The following is a 27,266-nucleotide window of genomic DNA, read 5'->3' as shown; positions in this document are numbered from 1 at the left end:
TCGAAGAGTCTCTGAGTTATCAGCCTTACATTGTGATTCTCCTTATTTGATTTTTCACTCGGATAAGGTAGTTCTGCGTACTAAGCCTGGGTTCTTACCTAAGGTAGTCACTAACAGGAATATCAATCAGGAGATTGTTGTTCCATCCTTGTGCCCAAATCCTTCTTCGAGGAAGGAACGTCTTTTGCACAATCTGGATGTAGTTCGTGCCCTTAAATTTTATTTACAGGCAACTAAAGATTTTCGACAAACGTCTTCCCTGTTTGTCGTTTACTCTGGTCAGAGGAGAGGTCAAAAAGCTTCTGCTACCTCTCTCTCTTTTTGGCTTCGTAGCATAATTCGTTTAGCTTATGAGACTGCTGGACAGCAGCCTCCTGAAAGAATTACAGCTCATTCCACTAGAGCTGTGGCTTCCACTTGGGCCTTTAAGAATGAGGCCTCTGTTGAACAGATTTGCAAGGCTGCAACTTGGTCTTCACTTCATACTTTTTCCAAATTTTACAAATTTGACACTTTTGCTTCCTCGGAGGCTATTTTTGGGAGAAAGGTTCTTCAGGCAGTGGTTCCTTCTGTATAAAGAGCCTGCCTATCCCTCCCGTCATCCGTGTACTTTTGCTTTGGTATTGGTATCCCACAAGTAATGATGACCCGTGGACTGATCACACTTAACAGAAGAAAACATAATTTATGCTTACCTGATAAATTCCTTTCTTCTGTAGTGTGATCAGTCCACGGCCCGCCCTGTTTTTTAAGGCAGGTAAATATTTTTTAAATTATACTCCAGTCACCACTACACCCTTGGCTTCTCCTTTCTCGTTGGTCCTTGGTCGAATGACTGGAGGTGACGTAGAGGGGAGGAGCTATATAGCAACTCTGCTGGGTGAATCCTCTTGCACTTCCTGTAGGGGAGCAGTTAATATCCCACAAGTAATGATGACCCGTGGACTGATCACACTACAGAAGAAAGGAATTTATCAGGTAAGCATAAATTATGTTTTCCAGGGGGATCGAGTTTCTCAGCTGTAGGCTCAGGAGAATTTAATATCAAACTGCAGAGTTGAAACTTAGTAACCAATTTGAGACAAGAAAGTAACTGTTTTTTGCCCCTTGATGTATACTTTTCGTTCTATACTTTTTTCCCTTCGTCCCTCACTTTTCCTTTATAAGACAAAATTGCATCCTTTTTTTTGTGTCCCCCTTTTGCCTTCTCCTAGGTGGTAATACGTAGATATTACAGCTCCAGCCGTACCAAAGTACAGGTCCTGGGGTATAACCCCAAAAATATTCTTGCAAATGTTAGTTATGGTAATGCCGATGCTCTAAAAAAAAAAGGTTTCCCCAGACAGCAGTTAAAACAGAAATATTGCCTCCTGAAGGATGCTCTGAACTGCTTTAATGCAGGTATTCACTCTCCCTCATTAAACGATTAGTGCCAACCAAAGTCCTGCGTGACTCGCCTCTCTCCAGCCGCTGTTCACCCGCCGCTGATAGACACTAGCCGAGACCTCCCACGGTCAGGAATCCCGTTGAGGCAGAAAGCTCTCTCGTGGTATCTCCTCCACGGACTGGGCTTAGGACACTGTTCACAGCCCCACCTCCTCTCTCGCAGCACTGGTGGGAGAGGAGGGAGGAACGCTTGATTTGGAGACAGCCAGAGGGCGGGAGACAAACCAGGTCAAATCAGGTCCCTCTGCGAACACACCGGTACGGGACCAGTGCTCACCCCCACGCAGTACCGGTGGGAGAAGGGGGAGTCAGCCGCAGTGGGACGAGGCAGATTCAGGAGCAGAGTCGAGGAAAACACTGACAGCTCACTCAGGTGAGATATCGAGGTTGTGCAGGGGCTAGCTTCGGCAGGTGAGGGCAAGTTCCGGCAACCCACAGATAGGCTTAAAGCAGAGAGAGGTGTATCCCAATAAGGTGTGGGGGAGAGCTGGAACAACTTTTAAATATAAGACAGATTTTGTAAAGTTCTTGTCTTCTTGCCCCGTTCTCCAGGGAATGTAAGAGGAAACCAATGGGTAAGAGTAAGCTTGAAGCAAATAGGCTTAAGTTTTTTATCACCTTCAAGGTAGATGATATACAGCCTAATCCAGGTTATGGGCTCATTCCATCAAGCTTGTTACTGAAACAGTGCGATGTAATCACACTGTTAGGTTCCAGGAGCGATATGTCAAGCTATCCAGAGAGCAACCCCAGAGTTTGGGGTGAGGCGCGAAGAGAACTACCGCCAGCAGCTGTTAGGACTGGAGTAGAGAGCTCAGCAGCAGCTACTTGCTCCTCCTCCACCGGAACCAAGGCATGTAATTTTAAACAACTTTCCAATTCACTTTTATCATAAAACTTGCTTTGTTCTCTTAGTTGAAAGCTTAACCTAGGTAGGCTCAAATGGTAATTTCTAAGCCATTAAAGGCCGCATCTTTTCACAATGCATTTGACAGATTTTCACAGCTAGAGGGCGTTAGTTCTTGTGTGCCATATAGATAACATTGTGCTCACTCCTTTGGAGTTATTTATTAGTCAGCACTGATTGGTTAAAATGCAAGTCTGTCAAAAGAACTGAGATAAGGGGGCTGTCAGAAGATGCTTAGATACAAGGTAATCACAGAGGTAAAACATATATTAATATAACTGTGTTGGTTATGCAAAACTGGGGAATGGGTAATAAAGGGATTATCATAATCTGACATCCTGTCTCTATGTCTGTCGGTAGCTGCTATCAGCCAAATTATTCCCATATTTATGGAAAGGGTGCCTATGATTTTATTTATAGTAATTTATTATTGCCAGTTTAATTTAGTTTTTCCCACCACAGCTTCACATTTTTGTACTATAAAATGCATTTGATTTATACATTTTTTTACCTTTATGTTTACTGCACTTTTCCTTACCTTTACCCTCTGTTGTCAGCATCACTGCACGTGTTGTGAGGAGATTGCTTTTTATTGCAATTATCTCTTCGTTTGGTAGAGTATTCACAATTGAAAAATCAGATTTAACTATTTGGATCTCTGTTTGGCAGCTGTCCTGGGATAAAGATATTTCATCGATTTCTGAGGCCGACTGATTGTCTAATATAGATTCTGATGATCCAGAATTAGGAGTTCCAGCAAAATCTCGTAGAGACGTAGTCAGCTCACTAGTCAGAGACTGAACAAAAATGAATTGTAAGACAGTTAGGGACCTTAACAATATAAATGTTACTTCTAGTGTAGCAAAGTTATCAACAAGACAGTTAACATTCTAGGGTTTATTTAAGGACAAAGTCAAGTCAAAACTTTCATGATGCGTATAGGGTATGCAATTTTAAGCAACTTTCTCATTTACGTTCATCATCAAAGTTGCTTTGTTCTCTTGTTGTTCTTTTTTTGAAAGCTAAACCTAGGTAGGCTCATATGCCAATCTCTAAGCCCTTGAAGGCCCCCTCTTATCTTAGTGCATTTTGACAGTTTATCACACTTGGACAGTGCTAGTTATTTATGAGTCAGCACTGATTGGCTAAAGTGCAAGTCTGTCAAAAGAACGGGGTAGTCTGCAGAGGTTTAATAAAGCGAAAATCTTTCTTTTTAAACAATAACAATTTTCAAGTAAACTGTCCCTTTAAGTTTTAGTTTCTGAGGGTACTTGGGATTGCTCCAGGGATTTCCCTTCATTATTTTTTCCATAACATAACATATATCACAGAAAGTGATGTTTCTCACTTCCACCCTTAAATGGATAGTCTAGTCATAATTAAACTTTCATGATTCAGATAGAGCATGCAATTTTAAGCAACTTTCTAATTACTCATATTATTATTTTTTCTTTGTTCTCTCAATAGTAACCCTTTTGATGCCAAGCCATTTTCACACCCCAGTGCTGAGCCAATTTTGAGCTTTTTTTGCTACCTATATTTATATTTATAAATGCTATTATAAGCCAAATTTGAGTGAGTAGCCCACACAAATTATATATTGTTTTTTCTTTTCAGCAGGCCCAGCAGATTCACAATATACCATTATTATATTTATATTTCATGACATGCGAGATAGCCGCGGCAAAAACTACAAAATATTTATATTTTTATTATGATTTTAATAAATAATATTGAAAAATGCCAGGTTACCATTGCTGTTACTGTGATCACCATACTTAATTGTCGTCAAGGGTAGTCACATGTGAAATAGGGGCCCATACGTGCGTTGGGGGTTATAATATTGATTAGAGAAGCCTCTTTGTGCATTACAGAAATAAAAGCACTTTTTTATTGCGTTACCAAAGTGATCACGACTATAAGGACAAAATTCATATACTTTTTTTAAGAGAGAGACTTGTATACTAGAAAATAAACTTTATTAGTGGGTCTCTAGACATACCAGGTTTTTATATATAATTTTTGTTAGTCATTTTTAAAACAAATATATAAGTAATATATATCATGAAATTGTGTCAATCAAAAAAATAAAATAAATCATTTAAGAATTATTTGAAATCTTTGAAATCCACAAACATTACTGCACTAGTGTCTTTGAAAGTTTTACTTGACCTGAGTGAGACCAAAGTTACAAACAAGCAGGTATCATAAATCCTGGCTTTTGCAGCAGCATTAAAGGGACACTGAACCCAATTGTTTTCTTTCGTGATTCAGATATGCAATTTTAAGCAACTTTCTAATTTACTCCTATTATCAATTTTTCTTCATTCTCTTGCTATGTTTTTTTGAAAAAGAAGGCATCTAAGCTTTTTTCATAGTTCAGACCTCTGGACAGCACTTTTTTATTGGTGGATGAATTAATCCACCAATCAGCAAGGAAAATTCAGGTTGTTAACCAAAAATGGACCGGCATCTAAAATTTGATAATAGGAATAAATTAGAAAGTTGCTTAAAATTTCATGCTTAAATTTCATGCTCTATCTGAAACACGAAAGAAAAAATTTGAGTTCAGTGTCCCTTTAACTAGTCACATTTCACGTGATCCCATATCATTTGTGTCTATATCAAAGTTTATAGGCCATAACCTAAGTAATCAAATAACATAATAAAATAATATCAATAAAACAATGTATCAAAGGGAATAAAGAAATGCCCTGACAAGCCCTACTAGCTCTATTTAGAGGACATAGAAAAATGAAACATCTATAGATGTTAAGATGAAACACAGGCAGGGTCATACAATAATAATGTCAACTCACTACACAAAATATAAGAGCAAGATAGCAGAAGCCACTGTATCCCTAAGGTCAGAGGGTATCCTCAATTCCCTCTATAGCAAATAAACAAACAAGAAAAGGGAGAGTGCTAAAGTACAAGCACAGGTGTTAAAAAGTTCATAAAATATTCTTTCATGTACAGAATATTCAAAAATAAGTCCAAAATGTTATAGTTGACAATCATGGGGTCTCCTCACACCCAGCTGGATGTACACTTACTTGACGGAACCTCAATCAATATGAGGTAAGTAGCTCGTATCGGTCTGGATCCTCCCAGAGTATGGTCAACAATGTTTGCAAGTATAAGCCTCCTTAGATTTGTACCCCGCTATTTCAGAAACTTTCTGTCAGAAATCCACATATCCCTCCATATGAGTGGAAATATATCACAGCAAAGGAGACAAAAGCACAAGCAGAGAGACTCTCATAGCATTACACTGTTTATTAAAGCGAACACAGCTTAAAAGAAAGTGATATTAAACTTACAATATTTAACCCCAAAGATTATGAGGTATATAAAACAAGAAAATAGAGAGACGCACTCAACTGAGACAGAACAAAAGCTAGAAAAACTTCCATGCTTGTCCACAAAGCCAGTGCCACTCAGTGTGCAGTCTCTTTTAGCACATTATGCCTTTCACAGAGAAGAAATATCCTGTAGCATATCAGTCTGACCCTGCCCAATGACAGTCCAGCGCCAATATACCAGGCAATTCTTCTCTGAACAAGAGAAAACAACAAACTCCAGATGTACGTTTCGACCTCCCTTGGGCCTTGTCAGTGAGGTGCAGTTACATCTCTCTAGGGCATAGTTACATCTCTCTAGCAGGCCCATTTATCAAAGGGCTTGCGGACCTGATCCGACACTGCGGATCAGGTCCGCAAGACCTCGCTAAATGCGGAGAGCAATACGCTCTCCGCATTTAACATTGCACCAGCAGCTCACAAGAGCTGCTGGTGCAACGCCGCCCCCTGCTGACTCGCGGCCAATCGGCCGCCAGCAGGGAGCTGTCAATCAACCCGATCGTATTCGATCGGGTTGATGTCCGGCGATTCCTGTCCGCCTGTTCAGAGCAGGCGGACAGGGTTATGGAGCAGCGGTCTTTAGACCGCTGCTTCATAAGTTGTGTTTCTGGCGAGTCTGAAGACTCGCCAGAAACACGGCCCTTCAAGCTCCGTACGGAGCTTGATAAATGGGCCTGCTTGAGTCCACGTCTGGTTTCCCCTTTTTACTCTTTTTACTCACTTTGGTAATTGATCCCTATTGTGGATGATTGTGTTTTATATACCTCCAAGAAAATAGAGAGACGCACTCAACTGAGACAGAACAAAAGCTAGAAAAACTTCTGTGCTTGTCCACAAGGCCAGTGCCACTCAGGGTGCAGTCTCTTTTAGCACATTATGCCTTTCACAGAGAAGAAATATCCTGTAGCATATCAGTCTGACCCTGCCCAATGACAGTCCAGCGCCGAAATACCAGGCAATTCTTCTCTGAATAAGAGAAAACAACAAACCTCAGATGTATGTTTCAGCCTCCCTTGGGCCTCGTTAGTGAGGTGCAAGGAGTCCACGTATGGTTTCTCCTTTTTACCCAAGAGTAATTTACATAAAAACAAGAAAAAAAGTTTTTCTAGCTTTTGTTCTGTCTTAGTTGAGTGTGTCTCTCTATTTTCTTGTTTGTATGCAAATTACTCTTGGATCTCCCTAAGAGTAAAAAGGGGAAACCAGACGTGGACCCCTTGCACATATGCCCTAGAGAGATGCAACTGCACCTCAATGACGAGGCCCAAGGGAGGACGAGAACGTACGTCTGGGGTTTGTTGTTTTCTCTTGTTTAGAGAATTGCCTGGTATTTTGGCGCTGGACTGTCATTTGGCAGGATCAGACTGATATACTACAGGATATTTTTTCTCTGTGAAAGGCATAATATGCTAAAAGAGACTGCACCCTGAGTGGCACTGGCCTTGTGGACAAGCATGGAAGTTTTTCTAGCTTTTGTTCTGTCTCAGTTGAGTGCGTCTCTCTATTTTCTTGGAGGTATATAAAACACAATCATCCACAATAGGGATCAATTACCAAAGTGAAGATGCAGTCTCATAAAACATACGAAGTCCCAATCTGGATAAGGCCAGTAGCCCTTACGTGTTTTGAAGATGTATATACAATTAAAATCCCATCTTCATCACAGGTTATTTTCTCAGCACGGCTTCCACTGATTTAAAGGCTGTGCTGGTTGGGCTGATGATACGTATGCAACAGAGGGTGGGAGCCTGCGAGAGCCAGAAGTGGATGCAGTCACATGACCTTAAGCGGACCAACCAGAATCATCTCTAGTTACTATGGTTACTGGTATCGTAATGTTTACTAATATCACAGCGCTTTTTTCCTGTCATGTACTGCTTCCAGTTAACAGCTGTCATATGTGCTCATAATTTCTGTTTTAAACTTCAAGCTCCCCTACTTACAGTAAGTGTACTTCAAAAGAAACGGTTATAATTAAACCCTAAATAATCAAATGAGATATGCAACATTTGAAAAATATTATTATTATAATTCATAAAATCCCTATTTATATGTGTTTCTCGAGGATCCGCTATATCCTCTCCATGTATAAATCCCATGTGAAAAAGAGTGTACAGACCTCCAAAAGAAACAGGATATGTCATATTAAAAATACAATCAATAATCCATTATTAAAAAAAACATTATAAAATCTAAACACTAAAAACAAAAGTGAGAAATTAGAAGACCACACATTTCCCATTTTAGACATGAGGTTCTCATCATGAAAGATTAGTTAATGAATTAATAATATCTACATATTTCGAACAAGTGCGACCCTGATAGGAATCAGTACTTTTACAAAATAATACCCATAATTGACCTAGAACCAATTTATATGGCCCGTATTATGAAAAAAAAGAAAATTTTGCCAAGAGCCCTGATTATCCTAATAAGAAAAAGGACATTTTTTCCCTTCAAATAGGATACATAGGGACATACCTTTGCCTACATCCTTTACAGAAAAGCTGCAATGTCATTGTCTTTATTAAGACCTAAGGGTACTTGACAGTTAAATGCATGTATCTAATAGGTTTCCCTTTGTCTTAAAAGGATTTCCCTACTCCCCCCTCTGTCTCCTTTTTTGACACATGCTCTAGAATGGTTCCCCTTAGACAATTTGGATTTTGGTTATGTGCCACTCTGTAATGATCAGAAAGACTATGAGATTTTAGACCCATTTTATGTTGTTTATATGTTCATGAAGTCATTTTTTATATGTTCTTGTCGTTCTTCCGATATACTGAAGATCACAACTGCATTGTAACAAATAAACAACATGATTGGTTTTACAATTGCGAGCGAACATGATACGAAGCAGCAAATTGTGTCCGTTGCACATCGATAAATGGCGACAGCATACGCTGTCGGCATTTATCATAGCACCAGCAGTTCTTATGAACTGCTGGTGCAATTCCGCCCCCTGCAGATTCGCTGCCGCTAGCAGGGGGTGTCAATCAAACCGATCGTATTCGATCAGGTTGATTTCTGTTCTTGGCCTCAGAGCAGGTGGACAAGTTATGGAGCAGCGGTCTTTAGACTTCTGTTTCCGGCGAGCCATACGGAGCTTGATAAATATGCCCCATGGTGTCAAAATTATTCTTGACCCCCATTAAAGAACAATCGGATCACTCTTGGGTTTGTGACATTATTTTATATAAGTGATATGAGGGTGATATAAGAGAAAACAATAAAAGGGTAAACGTGCTTAGATTATGTGCCATACAACATATGTGTGTGAAAGGCCAGAACTGAGCTAGCTAGTCATTGTAGGAAGTGTATTTAGCTCCATATATTATTTTCTTTCATTTGTGATTACACTGGTATAGCTGGGCGGATATGGGAGGAGGGTATAATATTATGATCATAGTCGATGGAAGGAAACCTACTAGGACAGTTTAACTAGATTGTGACTTGCTTGTTTTTTTTTTGGAGTACGGTTATATTGCCCTTGAGTGATTTTGTAAGGGGATTGAGATTTTGTTATTTATTATCGGTGGTTAATCCTATTATGAGGCTCATAATATCAGTTTATATCATCTAACCTGTGATAAATATAAAACCATGATATACTTCAGCCCATCTTAGGGAATATACAGATAAACCAATAAATTCTTGAGCACTAGTATGAGGAGACAGTGCATACTTAGGTTATGTCTTGTCTTCTCCCTCGCGTCTCCGACCGCAAGCAGCAAGACAGGCATCCATGTGTTATGGGGTAGTTACACAATCGCCATCATTTGGAGCCTAGTATGCATTATAGAATTGGTGGAATGGGACATGACGGCTATATGTCAGATGTTAAATCAATTTATTCAAGAAGCTATCCTATTGAGATAAGATTGTAAAAATTGAGTAAAACATAAAACTTAATGAGTATAACTGCGTAACACATTAGTAACATGAGTAAACTTATTAATAAGCGTGTAGTGAAAATGTACTTTAAGCCTCATGGTATTATCTGTGGGAAGATCTTAGTCTCTGTGCACATTAGAAAGTTTCCAGGTGTTAGTTGGGAAGGCCAGCTGGACATAGCTGGGAGCCTCAAGTCTTTGCTGGTTGAAGGCTTTCTCTGGGATATCATGAGTCGCGACGAATCTTGAAGGTTCTTGAAGGAATCTCTCTTTATGGTGGGATCATCAAGGGTGTCAAACGGAATGCTACCAGCAGCAGTGAGATCTGCTGTTTCGATGTTTGTGATCACCGAGGAGTCCACCCTGAGTTCCCACACATGCACGGCCAACTTTAGTTTCCACTCCGCTTGCAAGGGCGTATGAGATGCAGAGGTAAGCGCCTTTATCTCCAGTATTGATTGTTGCTTGCAGGATCATAATTGCTGAGTCGGGGGTGCTAAAGGGAAAGTTGTAAGTCCCTTCGAAATGCTTTGCTGTGCTGTATGACTCTGAAGGTGAGGTATTAGAGGCCTTCAATGGTGAGCTCTTCCGTTGATGTTGAGAGGATGAGGAGATGTTTCTCATTATCCCATCATGTGGAGAAGGTACTTTTAAGGCTCCGGTAAAAATAGTGAGTATTGGAGGATGTATAAAATATAGGTTCATCATGTAGTCGAATGGTGCTCTGTCAATTAAGCTTTGTATAAGACTCTCCAGTTTTTCCAGGTGTCGATTAAAACGATCTTGAAAGTCTGCTTCTCGATCGGCAGCCATTTTAACTGTGTCTCTGAATATGTGTCTCCGTCCATTTGATTTTCTCCTTAAAGGGACAGTTTACTCAAAAATGTTCTCTCCTTTAATCTGTTCCCAATTATCCACTTTACCAGCTGGAGTGTAATAAATTGTTTCCAAGTATTTCCATTACTCTTATATTGGCATTTGAAATAGTTTATTTAGCCTGTGGTATCCCCACCCATCCTGAAAGTTTCTGGCCTCAAGGCCAAGCTGTGTTAACACATCCAGTAGAAGAAATTACACTCCCAGTTTGTTATAGGTGAGATAACATAATAAAATGTTAATTTTCCATTGTTCTCTCCAAGTATTGGTGATTGGTTTATGGACAGATATAAGATAAAGAAGCATGTATATGTACACAATGTGATAAAGTAATGAGATCTGATTATACCTACCTTCTTTTTTTTTTCTTATACTTACAAGCTCAACCTATTTTTTAGGTTGTGGCTTCAAAACACAAAATCAGCTAATTCATATACACAAATAAGCAAATCTCATACTTTTATACTCTGCAGCTGGTACAAAAAGTGATTGGAAACACATTAAGGGAAAAACAATGTTATAGTATACTGTCCCTTTAAATTCAATCTTTTAGGAATCAGCAGTGTTGGAGCAAAATAGTTAATATGTACAGTTCGGACAAGTTACCTCGGAGCAGCGAGGGGGGTAGCGCTGCCTATGTTAAGCTGCCGCCCTAGGTTTTAAATGTCCAATCCAAATTTCTGGTGTCAAGAACATAGCCAAATTCGTGATAACTAATGTCCTTCTGGCCAATGCAGAGGGGAAGGGTAACTGTGCTGTATTTTCACTGTAGATTACTTCCGATATCGGCGGATATTTAGATGTTCGGCTGTAGCTCTGGGAATGTGCGATCGCTCAGGATCGCTATTCAGACACTAGTCTTAGTTGGTTTATTTCCATTATACATATTATCACATGCAATACAATTTAACCTATTGCATTTATAGAAGCCTACAGTTACTTTCTCTAGCCAAGTCTCTTTAGGCGTAGATCTTTTTAATTGACTAGGAGCTATAATAGATTTTAAATTCCTATTTTTCCTGAAGATAAAATTAGGTTTGGTTCCTAAGGAATCTAGTAGTAACTTGTCTTTCTCTTGTAAGATGTATCGAGTCCACGGATTCATCCATACTTGTGGGATATTCTCCTTCCCTATAGGAAGTGGCAGAGAGAGCACCCACAGCAGAGCTGTCTATATAGCTCCTCCCTTAGCTCCACCCCCCAGTCATTCTCTCTGCCTGCTTAACTGCTAGGAAGAGCAAAGTGAGTGTGGTGACAAAAATGTTAGTTTTTATTTTCTCAAGCAAAAGTTTGTTATTTTAAATGGTACCGGTGTGTACTATTTACTCTCTGGCAGAAAAAGGGATGAAGATTTCTGCAAGGAGGATGATGATCTTAGCATTTTGTAACTAAGATCCACTGCTGTTCTCACAAGGGCTGAAGAGTACAGGAAAACTTCAGTTGGGGGAACAGTTTGCAGGCTAAACTGCATTAAGGTATGTTCAGTCTATTTTTTTCTAGACAGACTGTGTTATTTCTAGAAAAGACTGGCAATATCCCCATGAGGGAAAGGTAAGCTGTATTCAGTAAAAGAGGAATCCAAGCTTGTATAAAGGGCTCATAGTTACTAGTGACACTAATAGGAAAAAACGTTTTGGTTTAGTTACAAATAAAACGTTTTTTGAGGGACTTTAAGGGGTATTTGTGGCTTGTTTAAGGGTTATTAACCCACATGGCTAGTTTAAGAAACACTCTGTGGTGTTTTTTAGGCCCCATAACTTTGCGTGAGGTGGGAGGGGCCTATTTTCAGTTGCACAGTTTATTTACCTCAAAAGCATCCAGCTACTTCTCCAGAGATTCCTGCTGTATTTGAGGGCTTTAAAGAGGTTTTTTTCCCCACAAATTGTTCCTAAAGGGCAGGTAGGCGCCACAGCAGAGCTGTGGCAAAGTGCTGAACGTTATTTTACCGGTTTTGAAGTTTTTTCAATCCGGTTTTTACATTAAGGGGTTAATTGTTTATTTGCATAGTTGTGCAAAGTTACTAAGGCTTTATGATGCTACTGTAAAAATTTTGTTGTGTTTACTGCTTTTTTACACTGTTTTGCAGAGTTTGTGCAGCTTTTTTTTCTCTTAAAGGCACAGTACCGTTTTTGTTTAAAGTGTTATTTACTTTGATTAAAGTGTTTTCCAAGCTTGCTTGTTACATTACTAGCCTGTTTAACATGTCTGACACCAAGGAGAATCCTTGTTCTATGTGTTTAGAAGCCATTGTGGAACCCCCTCTTAGAATGTGTCCCACTTGCACTGATATGTCTATAAATTATAAAGAGCATATTTTAGCACTTAAAAATATTGCAATAGATGATTCTCAGTTAGAAGGAAATGAGGGTTTAGCATCTAGCTCTCCCCAAGTGTCACAACCAGTAACGCCTGCACAAGTGACGCCAAGTACCTCTAGTGCTTCTAATTCATTTACTTTACAAGACATGGCCACAGTTATGAATAAAACCCTCACAGAGGTTTTCTCTAAACTGCCTGGTTTACAAGGAAAGCGTGTCAGCTCTGGGTTAAGAACAAATGCTGAGCCGTCTGACGCTTTAGTAGCCATATCCGATATACCCTCACAATGTTCTGAAGTAGGGGTAAGGGATTTGTTATCTGAGGGAGAGATTTCTGATTCAGGAAAGACGCTCCCTCAGACAGATTCTGATATGACGGCCTTTAAATTTAAGCTTGAACACCTCCGCTTATTGCTCAAGGAGGTATTAGCTACTCTAGACAATTGTGACCCTATAGTGGTCCCATAGAAATTGTGTAAAATGGACAGATACTTAGTGGTTCCTGTTTACACTGATGTTTTTCCAGTCCCTAAGAGGATTGTGACTATTGTTACTAAGGAGTGGGATAGACCAGGTATTCCGTTCGCTCCCCCTCCTGTTTTTAAGAAAATGTTTCCCATATCTGACACCATACAGGACTCGTAGCAGACTGTTCCTAAAGTGGAGGGAGCTATTTCTACTATTGCTAAGCGTACAACTATACCTATCAAAGACAGTTGTGCTTTCAAAGATCCTATTGATAAAAAATTAGAGGGTCTCCTAAAGAAATTTTTTGTTCATCAAGGTTTTCTTCTCCAACCTATTGCATGCATTGTTCCTGTAACTACTGCAGCTGCTTTCTGGTTTGATGCTCTAGAAGAGGCTCTCCAGGTGGAGACTCCATTAGAGGATATTATGGATAGAATTAAGTCCCTCAAGTTGGCTAATTCTTTCATTACAGATGCCGCTTTCCAAATGGCTAAATTAGCGGCAAAGAATTCAGGTTTTGCCATTTTAGCACGCAGGGCGTTATGGCTTAAGTCCTGGTCTGCTGATGTGTCATCAAAATCTAAATTGTTGAACATCCCTTTCAAAGGAAAGACCCTATTCGGGCCTGCACTGAAAGAAATTATTTCAGACATCACTGGAGGGAAAGGCCATGCCCTCCCTCAGGATAAAACAAATAAGATGAGGACCAAACAAAATAATTTCTCAATTGTCTGCAAACCAGTCAAAGAGAGAGGCGTTCTTACGCTGTGTAGAAGACCTACATACTATGGGAGTGATTCGCCCAGTTCCAAGAGCGGAACAAGGGCTAGGTTTTTAGTCCAACCTGTTTGTGGTTCCCAAAAAAGAGGGAACTTTCAGACCAATCTTGGATCTCAAAATTCTAAACAAATTCCTCAGAGTACCATCTTTCAAGATGGAGACTATTCGGACTATTCTTCCTCTGATCCAGAAGGGTCAATATATGACTACCGTGGACTTAAAGGATGTGTATCTACACATCCCTATTCACAGAGATCATCATCAATTCCTCAGATTCACCTTTCTGGACAGGCATTACCAGTTTGTGGCCCTTCCCTTCAGGTTGGCCACGGCTCCCAGAATTTTCACAAAGGTGCTAGGGTCCCTTTTGGCGGTTCTAAGACCGCGGGGTATAGCAGTGGGGCCTTATCTAGACGACATCTTAATTCAGGCGTCGACTTTCCAGCTAGCCAAGTCTCACACGGACATCATGTTGGCTTTTCTGAGATCTCACGGGTGAACATAAAAAAGAGTTCTCTCGTCCCTCTCAAAAGAGTTTCCTTCCTAGGGACTCTGATAGACTCGGTAGAAATGAAAATATTTCTGACGGAGGTCAGAAAATCAAAACTTTTAATCACTTGCCAAGCTCTTCATTCCATTCCTCAGCCATCAGTGGCTCAGTGTATGGAGGTAATCGGACTTATGGTAGCGGCAATGGACATAGTTCCTTATGCCCGCCTACACCTCAGACCACTGCAACTATGCATGCTCAAACAGTGGAATGGGGATTATGTAGATTTATCTCCTCAACTGCATCTGGACCAAGAGACCAGAGATCCTCTTCTCTGGTGGTTGTCTCAGGACCACCTGTCTCAGGGAATATGTTTCCGCAGGCCAGAGTGGCTCATTGTAACAACAGATGCCAGCCTGCTAGGCTGGGGTGCAGTCTGGAAATCCCTGAAAGCACAGGGCTTATGGTCTCGGGAGGAATCTCTCCTTCCGATAAACATTCTAGTACTGAGAGTGATATTCAATGCGCTTCAGGTGTGGCCTCAGCTAGCTGCGGCCAAATTCATCAGATTTCAGTCGGACAACATCACGACTGTAGCCTATATCAATCATCAAGGAGGAACACAGAGTTCTCTAGCGATGATGGAGGTAAACAAAATTATCCGATGGGCGGAGGATCACTCTTGCCATCTCTCAGGAATCCATATCCCAGGGGTAGAGAACTGGGAGGCGGATTTCCTAAGTCGTCAGACTTTTTATCCGGGGGAGTGGGAGCTCCATCCGGAGGTATTTGCCCAGCTGACTCAGCTATGGGGCACACCAGAATTGGATCTGATGGCATCCCGACAGAACGCCAAACTTCCGCGTTACGGGTCCAGGTCCCGGGATCCCCAGGTGGTACTGATAGATGCTCTAGCAGTGCCCTGTTCCTTCAATCTGGTTTATGTATTTCCACCGTTTCCTCTCCTCCCATGTCTGGTTGCCAGAATCAAGCAGGATAGAGCTTTGGTGATTCTGATAGCGCCTGCGTGGCCACGCAGGACTTGGTATGCAGACCTGGTGGACATGTCATCTGTTCCACCGTGGACTCGGCCAATGAGGCAGGACCTTCTAATCCAAGGTCCGTTCAAGCATCCAAATCTAATTTCTCTGCGTCTGACTGCTTGGAGATTGAACGCCTGATTCTATCAAAGCGTGGTTTCTCTGAGTCGGTCATTGATACCCTGATTCAGGCTAGAAAGCCTGTCACCAGGAAAATCTATCATAAGATTTGGCGCAAATATCTTTGTTGGAGTGAATCCAAGGGTTACTCATGGAGTAAGATTAGGATTCCTAGAATTTTGTCTTTTCTCCAAGAAGAATTGGAGAAGGGATTATCAGCTAGTTCCTTAAAGGGACAAATATCTGCTTTGTCTATTCTTCTTTTTCACAAACGTCTGGCAGATGTCCCAGACGTTCAAGCTTTAGTCAGGCCTTGGTCAGGATCAAGCCTGTATTTAAACCTGTTGCTCCGCCATGGAGCCTAAACTTGGTTTTTAAAGTTCTTCAAGGGGTTCCTTTGAACCTATGCATTCCATAGATATTAAGCTTCTATCTTGGAAAGTTTTGTTTTTAGTAGCTATCTCTTCGGCTCGAAGAGTTTCTGAGTTATCTGCTTTACAGTGTGACTCACCTTATCTTATTTTCCATGCAGATAAGGTGGTTTTACGTACCAAACCTGGATTCCTTCCTATAGTGGTTTCTAATAGGAATATCAATCAGGAAATTGTTGTTCCTTCGCTGTATCCTAATCCTTCTTCAAAGAAGGAACGTCTGTTGCACAATCATGATGTGGTTCTCGCTTTAAAGTTCTACTTACAAGCAACCAAAGATTTCCTTCAAACATCTTCATTGTTTGTTGTCTATTCTGGTAAGTGGAGAGGTCAAAAGGCTACGGCTACCTCTCTTTCTTTTTGGCTGCAAAGCATCATCCGTATGGCTTATGAGACTGCTGGCCAGCAGCCTCCTGAAAGAATTACTGCTCATTCTACTAGAGCAGTGGCTTCCACATGGGCTTTTAAAAATTAGGCTTCTGTTGAACAGATTTGTAAGGTGGCGACTTGGTCTTCGCTTCATACTTTTTCCAAATTTTACAAATTCGATTCTTTTGCTTCTTCGGAGGCTATTTTTGGGAGAAAGGTTCTACAAGCAGTGGTGCCTTCCATTTAAGGAACCTGTCTTGTCCCTCCCTTCATCCGTGTCCTAAAGCTTTGGTATTGGTATCCCACAAGTATGGATGAATCCGTGAACTCGATACATCTTACAAGAGAAAACAGAATTTATGCTTACCTGATAAATTTCTTTCTCTTGTGATGTATCAAGTCCACAGCCCGCCCTGTCTATTTAAGACAGGTAGTATATTTTTATTTAAAAACTTCAGTCTCCACTGCACCCTATAGTTTCTCCTTTTTCTTCCTAGCCTTTGGTCGAATGACTGGGGGGTGGTGCTAAGGGAGGAGCTATATAGACAGCTCTGCTGTGGGTGCTCTCTCTGCCACTTCCTGTAGGGAAGGAGAATATCCCACAAGTATGGATGAATCCGTGGAGTCGATACATCACAAGAGAAAGAAATTTATCAGGTAAGCATAAATTCTGTTTTTTCTCAGGATGTGTCGGTGTTTCAAAAATATTTGTTTCACCCCAATAGAACCCTCATTGTAGGTAGACTTACTTTTCATTTTTATTTTTATTTTTGATTTTGTCATACACAGCTTCCACCAAGTCGCTTTTCTACCCCTTTACTAAGAACTTATTTTTTTTTAGAAAATAATCTCTGATGAAAAAGGGATTTTAATTGTTTATACACCTTCGAAACGCGTAAGGTTTTTAAGGGCTACTGGCCTTATCCAGATTGGGACTTCGTATATTTTATGAGACTGCATCTGCACTTTGTTAAATGATCCCTATTGTGGATGATTGTCTTTTATATACCTCATAATATTTGGGGTTGAATATTGTGAGTTTAATATCACTTCCTTTTAAGCTGTGTTTGCTTTAATAAACAGTGTAACGCTATAAGAGTCTCTCTGCTTGTGCTTTTGTCTCCCTTGCTGTGATATATTTCCCCTCATACGGAGGGATCCCCTGAAATGTGTATTTCTGACAGAAAGTTTCTGAAATAGCGGGGTACAGATCTAAGGAGACCGATACAAGCTACTTACCTCATATTGATTGAGGTTCCTTCAAGTAAGTGCACATCCAGCTGGGTGTGAGGAGACCCCATGATTGTCAACTATAACATTTTGGACTGTTATTTTTGAATATTCTGTATATGAAAGAATATTTCATGAACTTTTTAACACCTGTGCTTGTACTTTAGCACTCTCCCTTTTCTTGTTGTTTGTGTGTGTATGAGTGTATGTGTATATGTGTGTATATATATATATATATATATATATATATATATATATATATATATATATATATATGTGTGTGTATATATATATATATATATAAATATAAATATATATATATATATATTATATACTGTGTGTATATATAAATATATGATTTGTTATTTTATATTACCATCTCAAAGTGTTTAATGTCCCTTTAACAGATTTTTTATTGAGCATATAATGTCCCATTCCCAAGGAAATCCCCACGTGTTGTGTTTGTACTTTATTTTTAAACATCTGCTTTGTAGTGCTTTTCAAAGATCACCATCATTTGAAAGAGCAGATAATTCTCTATCAAATAAAGGTTCTTGGAGGTCTTTGGTTAGTAAGGGAGCTGAGATTGAGTGGTTTGAACAGCAACCCCCCCCCCCCATCCAGCTTCCTTACCTGCCTGTCATATTGGGGCCTCAATGATGTCTTCAGGCAGGTTTGTGGTGACATCTCCGGCACTCCCATGTAACTCTGGGAGTGCCGCTCACTATGGCGCTACTGATCAGGCCTACTGTGCAAGGGAACAGCTGATCCTGTGCTGTGTATGGCGATTCCCCTTAATGATGAGAACGGGTCAGAATGCTCTCACAGGTAGCAGTTTGCCTGACGGCCAGTTCTTCTCATGCGCAGCAAAAGGGTTAACTGACTATCTCTGTGTAAATGTTTTTTTCATATTTATTTCAATATTTCCAAAGATATAGTATATATAGATTCAGTAAAAATCAGATTTTAAAATAAATTCCTGAACAAACATTAAAAATGATGCCTGTGTATTTTCTCTGGTTCATAGATCTGATACAATTCTGTTAAATCATATAATCAATACATATTATTTCAGTTTTTTTCTTACATTGGCGTTAAAGATAAATACAAAATAATGCTCCACTTGTAATCTGGCCCCTTATGTATAATTACAGTTTGAGTTTAAAAACCCCTTGAGTGCTAACTACGGCTCTGAGCCATCGCAAATTGTCTCAGTCAGGTGCTAACGACGGCTCAGAGCAGTCGCTAGCACTCTCCCACCTTGAGGGAGATCTGGGGACTCCCACCCACTCCTACCCCGGCGATCAGGCCTGTATAGTGACAGGCATCGCCGGGGCTTCAAGTTTTGTGCGGTGACATCACGCGCAATGACGAGATGACGTCACAGCGCAACTTTATTTAAAAATCATGACAAGTATAGGGAAAGGGGGCATGCTGCTTAGAAGCCCCACCGTTGGAAAGGTAATCGCCTAACCTTTCCAACGGTACAAGTATTGGGGATATGGGGGAATTTAGAAAATATATATTTAAAAAAATAAAAAAAACTCAAATCAGCTTAGCACCCAGGTGGGAAAGTGCTTAGCACTCAAAGAGTTAAGGTCCCTTTAACAATGTCAGAATCTTTGCCGTAGAAATACATTTTCCAATTTTTTTGTAACATATGGACTGTTTTGTTTTGGCAATTTCTTTCTACAGTGCCTACGTTGCAATTTAGAAATAAAATGTTATTTTCGTTTTGTTTGTATGAAATGTTCTGAAACAGAGACAGCTATTAGGAACTTTCAGACAGACTAATTATTGTAACACATACTGAATCATCGCATTTCTGTTGTGCAGTACATGAAGAGGGAGGAATCTCTGTTGCATCCTGATCATCTTGTTCGCTCTCGCTCCAGCATTCTGTAATATGAAGTTAAAAAAGTTAAATGATTTATAGTATAGTGTAGGAAATCAAGAAAATGTATGTGTGGGAGTCTATGATTTAGGACGTGGAAATAATTATATAGCTTAAATGAAGTGCATGCTTTCTAAAATACAAATATTATATGTACTAGTAAATATTTCTTGCTCATCTGGGACTAGAGCAAATTTCAAGATATATATATACAGTATTTATAATTTCATATGGGTAGAACACTATAGTTGTTAATGAATAAAGAATTTCAGCAAGCCCCCCATATGACTAAGCAGTGTGCAGGGGCAGAACTACAATTGGTGCAGCAGGTGCAGGAGCCCATAATAGCCAGTCTATGCATAGATGTGTGCCTATGTGGTCTTTATCTGTGCATAGATACTTATTATCATTATACTCAGTGTATAAATACATTATTATACAGTGCAACGTGATGACAATTAGTGTATAGATATTTTATCATTATACAGTACAGCATATTCATCAGAGTAAACAAACTCATCATATTTATACCAAGCAGCAGATATATTCTCAAAAAAATATATATATATTGAGGATTGTCTCACTTGTTTCCTGTATAATGCTAGGAGTGCTGGTTAAATTGTTGTCAGATTTAAGCAATTGGACTCTTGTGATGTGTGATTTGAACTTCTATAAACCCTTACTCAGAACAATGCCCTAGCTGCAACTGCAAATTGATTTCACTCCTATAGGAAATAAAGTTCAAACCTTATTGCAATGTGTGAAACTGTTGCTCTGTACTAAAACCCTAGAATCTACAAAATAAATTGTATAGAAACAGTGCACACATTTCAGAGGGGGCAAAATCTTACCACACATTGGAGCCAGAATTGACTCACATGACTGTACATCTTTTTAATTCAAATTAACATTTAGGAATAATTCAATGATTAGCTATAGTTACCTTCTTCTTTTTTCTCATCCTCTGGATGTATAATCACTGCAAGGCCCAATTTATTTAACCACCTAAAAGGAAAAAAACAAGCCATTTGTAGTCTGTATTATTTATCCAAATAATTTATTTATTTAAGACAAAACAGGAAAGAAAAATAATTGTCATCGTTTTTGTTACCTTTTGTTTTTATTATAATAATACAAATAAATGATTTCTGTGTTGTACTAAATTAATCAGATTATATAGATATTACAGCTTAAGGGGAATATTTATTAATGTGCGAGCAGACATGATACGATGTAGCGTATGATGTCCGCCGCACATCGATAAATGCCGACAGCATACGCTGTCAGCATTTATCATTGCACCAGCAGATCTTGTGCTTTAATTATTGTATTATAACAATACAATAATGCATATTAACACTTTTACTGAATTCTGTGGAATTCCACCTCTTTACAGCTGTACTTTCTTTAATTGAAAATCAATGTTTTGTATTTGTATTAATTTCCTCTTCATCTACCGAACACTGTCCTACTAAAACTTCTAGAATTCATATAAAAAAAAGCTTTCTATCTATTTAAATGACATATGTAGTTAATTTGCTATAATTCAAAATGTCAGTACACTATTATTACTTTATTAATTGCACTTGTTCTATTACAAAATAAAATTGTTCCTCAAATGTGCAAATTATTTTTCAAATCTTTAAAATAATTAGATGAAAAACATTTTGATTTTCACATTCTGAGCTGCACATTTTGGCAAAGAATAGGAGTTGAAGACAGCTGTATAACTTGGTATTAACTGGTCCAGTGAGGGAGGGTGTGTATGGGCCAGTCACAAAGCATATCTCATTGGGTGGAGGCTTGTTTTAGTTAAAAAACACTTTCATAAAGAAATCAATCTTGATCTGTAACGGACCATAAACATGGTAGAATTGAATAGTCAAATACACAATACAAAGACCACACAATAGCACTTACTTTGAATTTGAAATGAGCAGTAGAATATTTTCTGGCAAATTTCAACGTTAATCCAATTTCTCCTGTTAAGTGTAGTCAGTCCACGGGTCATCCATTACTTATGGAATATTTCTCTTCCTAACCGAAACTGCAAGAGAATTACCCAGCAGAGCTTGCTATATAGCTCCTCCCCTCACCTATCATAGTCAGTCATTCTCTTGCAGCCTAACTAGTAGGAAGCTGTGAGAGATCTGTGGTGTTTTTTTAACTTAGTTTATTTCTACAATCAAAAGTTTGTTATTTTTAAATGGCACCGGAGTGTGCTGTTTATTCTCAGGCAGCATTAGAAGAAGAATCTGCCTGGGTTTTTTTTTCTATGGTCTTAGCAGACGTAACTAAGATCCACTGGCTGTTTCTCATCTGAGGAGTGAGGTAACTTCAGAGAAGGGGAATAGCATGCAGGGCTCCCCTGCAACAAATGAGGTATGCGCAGTAATTTATTTTCTGAGGAATGGAATTGACTGAGAAAATACTGCTGATACCATTGTAAAGTAAGTTCAGCCTTAAATGCAGCGATAGCGACTGGTATTAGGCTGATGTGTGTGTGTGTGTGTGCACTGAATGTATTTTCTAAGGAATGGAATTGACTCTGAAAATACTGTAAATACTGAAATAATGTATGAGCCTTAACTGCAGTAAAAACGACTGGTAGCAGGCTTGTATATAATAATACATAACTTTTAAATGTATGTTTAAAACGTTTTACTGGCTTGTTAATCGTTTTTGTGAGGTACTTGGTGATAAAACTTATTGGGCATGATTTTTACCACATGGCCATTTTTGTTTTCTGCATAGAAACAGTTTGTGAGCTTCCCCACTGTTGTAATATGAGTGGGAGGGGCCTATTTTAGCGCTTTTTTGCGCAGAAAAAATTCAGTCACAATCTGTCTACTTCATCCTCCATGATCCAGATCGTCTCTAGAGAGCTCAGGGGTCTTCAAAATCCATTTTGAGGGAGGTAATCAGTCACAGTAGTCCTGTGACAGTGTATTTGACTGTGAGAAAAACGTTAATTATATAATTGTTATCCGTTTTTGGGTACTAAGGGGTTAATCATCCATTTTCTGGTGGGTGCAATCCTTTGCTAACTTAATACATTTACTGTGAAAATTTGGTTGCTATAACTATTTTTGATCATTGTTATTTCAACTGTGTTAGTTTTTCTGTGCTTCTTAAAGGCACAGTAACGTTTTTTATATTGCTTGTAAATTAATTTTGAAAAGTATTTCCAAGTTTGCTAGTCTCATTGCTAGTTTGTTTAAACATGTCTGACTCAGATGAATCTCTTTGTTCACTATGTTTAAAGGCCAATGTGGAGCCCAATAGAAATTTGTGCACTCAATGTATAGATGTCACTTTAAATAAAAGTCAAACTTTATATGTTAAGAAATTATCACCAGACAACGAGGGGGAAGTTATGCCGACTAACTCTCCTCACGTGTCAGTACCTTCGCCTCCCGCTCAGGAGGTGCGTGATATTGTGGCGCCAAGTACATCAGGGCGGCCCATACAAATCACTTTGCAAGACATGGCTATTGTTATGACAGAAGTACTGTCTAAATTGCCAGAATTAAGAGGTAAGCGCGATCACTCTGGAGTTAGAACAGAGCGCGCTGATAATGGTAGAGCCATGTCTGATACTGCGTCACAATTTGCAGAACATGAGGACGGAGAGCTTCATTCTGTGGGTGACGGGTCTGATCCGGGTAAACTGGATTCAGAAATTTCAAATTTTAAATTTAAGCTTGAGAACCTCCGCGTATTGCTAGGGGAGGTATTAGCGGCTCTGAATGATTGTAACACAGTTGCAATTCCAGAGAAAGTATGTAGGCTGGATAAATATTTTGCGGTACCGGTGTGTACTGACGCTTTTCCTATACCTAAAAGGCTTACAGAAATTGTTAACAAGGAGTGGGATAGACCCGGTGTGCCCTTTTCACCACCTCCTATATTTAGAAAAATGTTTCCTATTGACGCCACCACACGGGACTTATGGCAGACGGTCCCTAAGGTGGAGGGAGCAGTTTCTACTTTGGCTAAGCGCACCACTATCCCGGTGGAGGATAGCTGTGCTTTTTCAGATCCAATGGATAAAAAGTTAGAGGGTTACCTTAAGAAAATGTTTGTTCAACAAGGTTTTATATTACAACCCCTTGCATGCATTGCGCCTGTTACTGCTGCGGCGGCATTCTGGTTTGAGTCTCTGGAAGAGACCATTCGCACAGCTCCATTGGATGAAATTATGAACAAGCTTAAAACCCTTAAGCTAAGAACTCCGGATTCGCCATTCAAGCGCGCAGAGCGCTGTGGCTTAAATCCTGGTCAGCTGACGTGACTTCTAAATCCAAATTGCTTAATATTCCTTTCAAAGGGCAGACCTTATTCGGGCCCGGCTTGAAAGAAATTATTGCTGACATTACGGGAGGTAAGGGCCATGCTCTACCTCAGGACAGGGCCAAATCAAAGGCCAAACAGTCTAATTTTCGTGCCTTTCGTAACTTCAAGGCAGGAGCAGCATAAACTTCCTCCGCTCCAAAACAGGAAGGAGCTGTTGCTCGTTACAGGCAGGGCTGGAAAGTTAACCAGTCCTGGAACAGGGGCAAGCAGGCCAAGAAACCTGCTGCTGCCCCCAAGACAGCATGAAGAGAGGGCCCCCTATCCGGAAACGGATCTAGTGGGGGGCAGACTTTCTCTCTTCGCCCAGGCTTGGGCAAGAGATGTCCGGGATCCCTGGGCGTTGGAGATCATATCTCAGGGATATCTCCTGGACTTCAAAACTTCTCCTCCACGGGGGAGATTTCATCTTTCAAGGTTATCAGCAAACCAAACAAAGAAAGAGGCGTTTCTACGCTGTGTACAAGACCTCTTACTAATGGGGGTAATCCACCCAGTTCCGCGGACAGAACACAGGCAGGTATTCTATTCAAATCTATTTGTGGTTCCCAAAAAAGAGGGAACCTTCAGACCAATCTTGGACTTAAAAATCCTAAACAAATTTCTAAGAGTTCCATCATTCAAAATGGAAACTATTCGAACCATCCTTCCCATGATCCAAGAGGGTCAGTACATGACCACGGTGGACTTAAAGGATGCTTACCTTCACATACCGATTCACAAGGACCATTACCGGTATCTGAGATTTGCCTTCCTAGACAGGCATTACCAGTTTGTAGCTCTTCCCTTCGGATTAGCTACGGCCCCAAGAATCTTTACAAAAATTCTAGGATCACTTCTGGCGGTACTAAGACCGCGAGGCATAGCGGTGACTCCGTACCTAGACGACATTCTGATACAAGCGTCAAGTTTTCAAACTGCCAAGTCTCATACAGAGATAGTTCTGGCATTTCTGAGGTCGCATGGGTGGAAGGTGAACGTGGAAAAGAGTTCTCTATTACCACTTACAAGAGTTCCCTTTCTAGGGACTCTTATAGATTCTGTAGAGATGAAAATTTACCTGACAGAGGCCAGGTTATTAAAACTTCTAAATGCTTGCCGTGTCCTTCACTCCATTCCACACCCGTCAGTAGCTCAGTGCATGGAAGTAATCGGCTTAATGGTAGCAGCAATGGACATAGTACCATTTGCGCGCCTGCATCTCAGACCGCTGCAATTGTGCATGCTAAGTCAGTGGAACGGGGATTACTCAGATTTGTCCCCCCTACTAAATCTGGATCAAAGGACCAGAGATTCTCTTCTATGGTGGCTCTCTCGGCCACATCTGTCCAAGGGGATGACCTTTCGCAGGCCAGATTGGACGATTGTAACAACAGACGCCAGCCTTCTAGGCTGGGGAGCAGTCTGGAATTCCCTGAAAGCTCAGGGATTATGGACTCAGGAGGAGAAACTCCTCCCAATAAATATTCTGGAGTTAAGAGCAATATTCAATGCTCTCCTAGCTTGGCCTCAGTTAGCAACTCTGAGGTTCATCAGATTTCAGTCGGACAACATCACGACTGTGGCTTACATCAACCATCAAGGGGGAACCAGAAGTTCCCTAGCGATGTTGGAAGTCTCAAAGATAATTCGCTGGGCAGAGTCTCACTCTTGCCACCTGTCAGCGATCTACATCCCAGGCGTGGAGAACTGGGAGGCGGATTTTCTAAGTCGCCAGACTTTTCATCCGGGAGAGTTGGGGCAAACCAGATCTAGATCTCATGGCGTCTCGTCAGAACGCCAAGCTTCCTTGTTACGGATCCAGGTCCAGGGACCCGGGAGCGCTGCTGATAGATGCTCTGACAGCCCCTTGGGTCTTCAACATGGCTTATGTGTTTCCACCATTCCCAATGCTTCCTCGTTTGATTGCCAAGATCAAACAGGAGAGAGCTTCGGTGATTCTGATAGCGCCTGCGTGGCCACGCAGGACCTGGTATGCAGACCTAGTGGACATGTCGTCCTGTCCACCGTGGTCTCTGCCTCTGAGACAGGATCTTCTAATTCAGGGTCCTTTCAAACATCCAAATCTAATTTCTCTGAGGCTGACTGCATGGAGATTGAACGCTTGACTCTATCAAAGCGTGGTTTCTCGGAGGCGGTTATTGATACCTTAATACAGGCTAGGAAGCCTGTTACCAGAAAAATTTACCATAAAATATGGCGTACATATTTACGTTGGTGCGAATCCAAGAGTTACTCATGGAGTAAGGTTAGGATTCCTAGGATATTGTCCTTTCTACAAGAGGGTTTAGAAAAGGGCTTATCTACTAGTTCGTTAAAGGGACAGATTTCTGCTCTGTCTATTCTTCTACACAAACGTCTGGCTGAAGTTCCAGACGTTCAGGCTTTCTGTCAGGCTTTAACTAGGATTAAGCCTGTGTTTAAGTCTGTTGCTCCGCCGTGGAGCTTAAACTTAGTTCTTAATGTTCTTCAAGGCGTTCCATTTGAACCCCTTCATTCCATTGATATCAAGTTGTTATCTTGGAAAGTTCTGTTTTTGATGGCTATTTCCTCGGCTCGAAGAGTCTCTGAGTTATCTGCCTTACATTGTGATTCTCCTTATCTGATTTTTCATTCAGACAAGGTAGTCCTGCGTACTAAACCTGGGTTCTTACCTAAGGTAGTTACTAACAGGAATATCAATCAAGAGATTGTTGTTCCATCTCTGTGTCCTAACCCTTCTTCAAAGAAGGAACGACTTTTGCATAATCTGGACGTAGTCCGTGCCCTGAAATTCTATTTGCAGGCAACTAGGGATTTTCGTCAAACTTCTTCCCTGTTTGTCATTTACTCTGGACAGAGGAGAGGTCAAAAGGCTTCGGCTACCTCTCTCTCTTTTTGGCTTCGTAGCATAATACGATTAGCCTATGAGACTGCTGGACAGCAGCCCCCTGAAAGGATTACAGCTCATTCTACTAGAGCTGTGGCTTCCACCTGGGCCTTTAAAAATGAGGCCTCTGTTGAACAGATTTGCAAGGCTGCGACTTGGTCTTCGCTTCACACTTTTTCAAAATTTTACAAATTTGACACTTTTGCTTCCTCGGAGGCTGTGTTTGGGAGAAAGGTACTTCAGGCAGTGGTTCCTTCTGTTTAATGTTCCTGCCTTGTCCCTCCCTTCATCCGTGTACTTTAGCTTTGGTATTGGTATTCCATAAGTAATGGATGACCCGTGGACTGACTACACTTAACAGGAGAAAACATAATTTATGCTTACCTGATAAATTCCTTTCTCCTGTAGTGTAGTCAGTCCACG

General features: G+C 40.4%; 1 protein-coding gene across 2 annotated transcripts in view; it reads right to left on the bottom strand.

The window, feature by feature from the left end:
• IPCEF1 (interaction protein for cytohesin exchange factors 1) overlaps positions 1-27,266 on the bottom strand; it is a 326,897-nt gene that overhangs the window by 57,971 nt on the left and 241,660 nt on the right. For both annotated transcript variants that reach the window (XM_053710985.1, XM_053710984.1), the window contains 3 exons: positions 20,565-20,626; positions 19,538-19,626; positions 2,892-3,150 (listed from right to left, as the gene is read on the bottom strand). In XM_053710985.1, the coding sequence (XP_053566960.1) occupies positions 2,892-3,150; positions 19,538-19,626; positions 20,565-20,626 (410 nt within the window). The remainder of the gene's footprint in view (positions 1-2,891; positions 3,151-19,537; positions 19,627-20,564; positions 20,627-27,266) is intronic.

Source organism: Bombina bombina, chromosome 4 (genome assembly GCF_027579735.1).
Source record: "Bombina bombina isolate aBomBom1 chromosome 4, aBomBom1.pri, whole genome shotgun sequence".
Taxonomy (NCBI): Eukaryota; Metazoa; Chordata; class Amphibia; order Anura; family Bombinatoridae; genus Bombina; species Bombina bombina.
The sequence above is the reverse complement of the archived record's forward strand: the minus strand, read 5'-3'. Positions and strand labels throughout refer to the sequence as shown.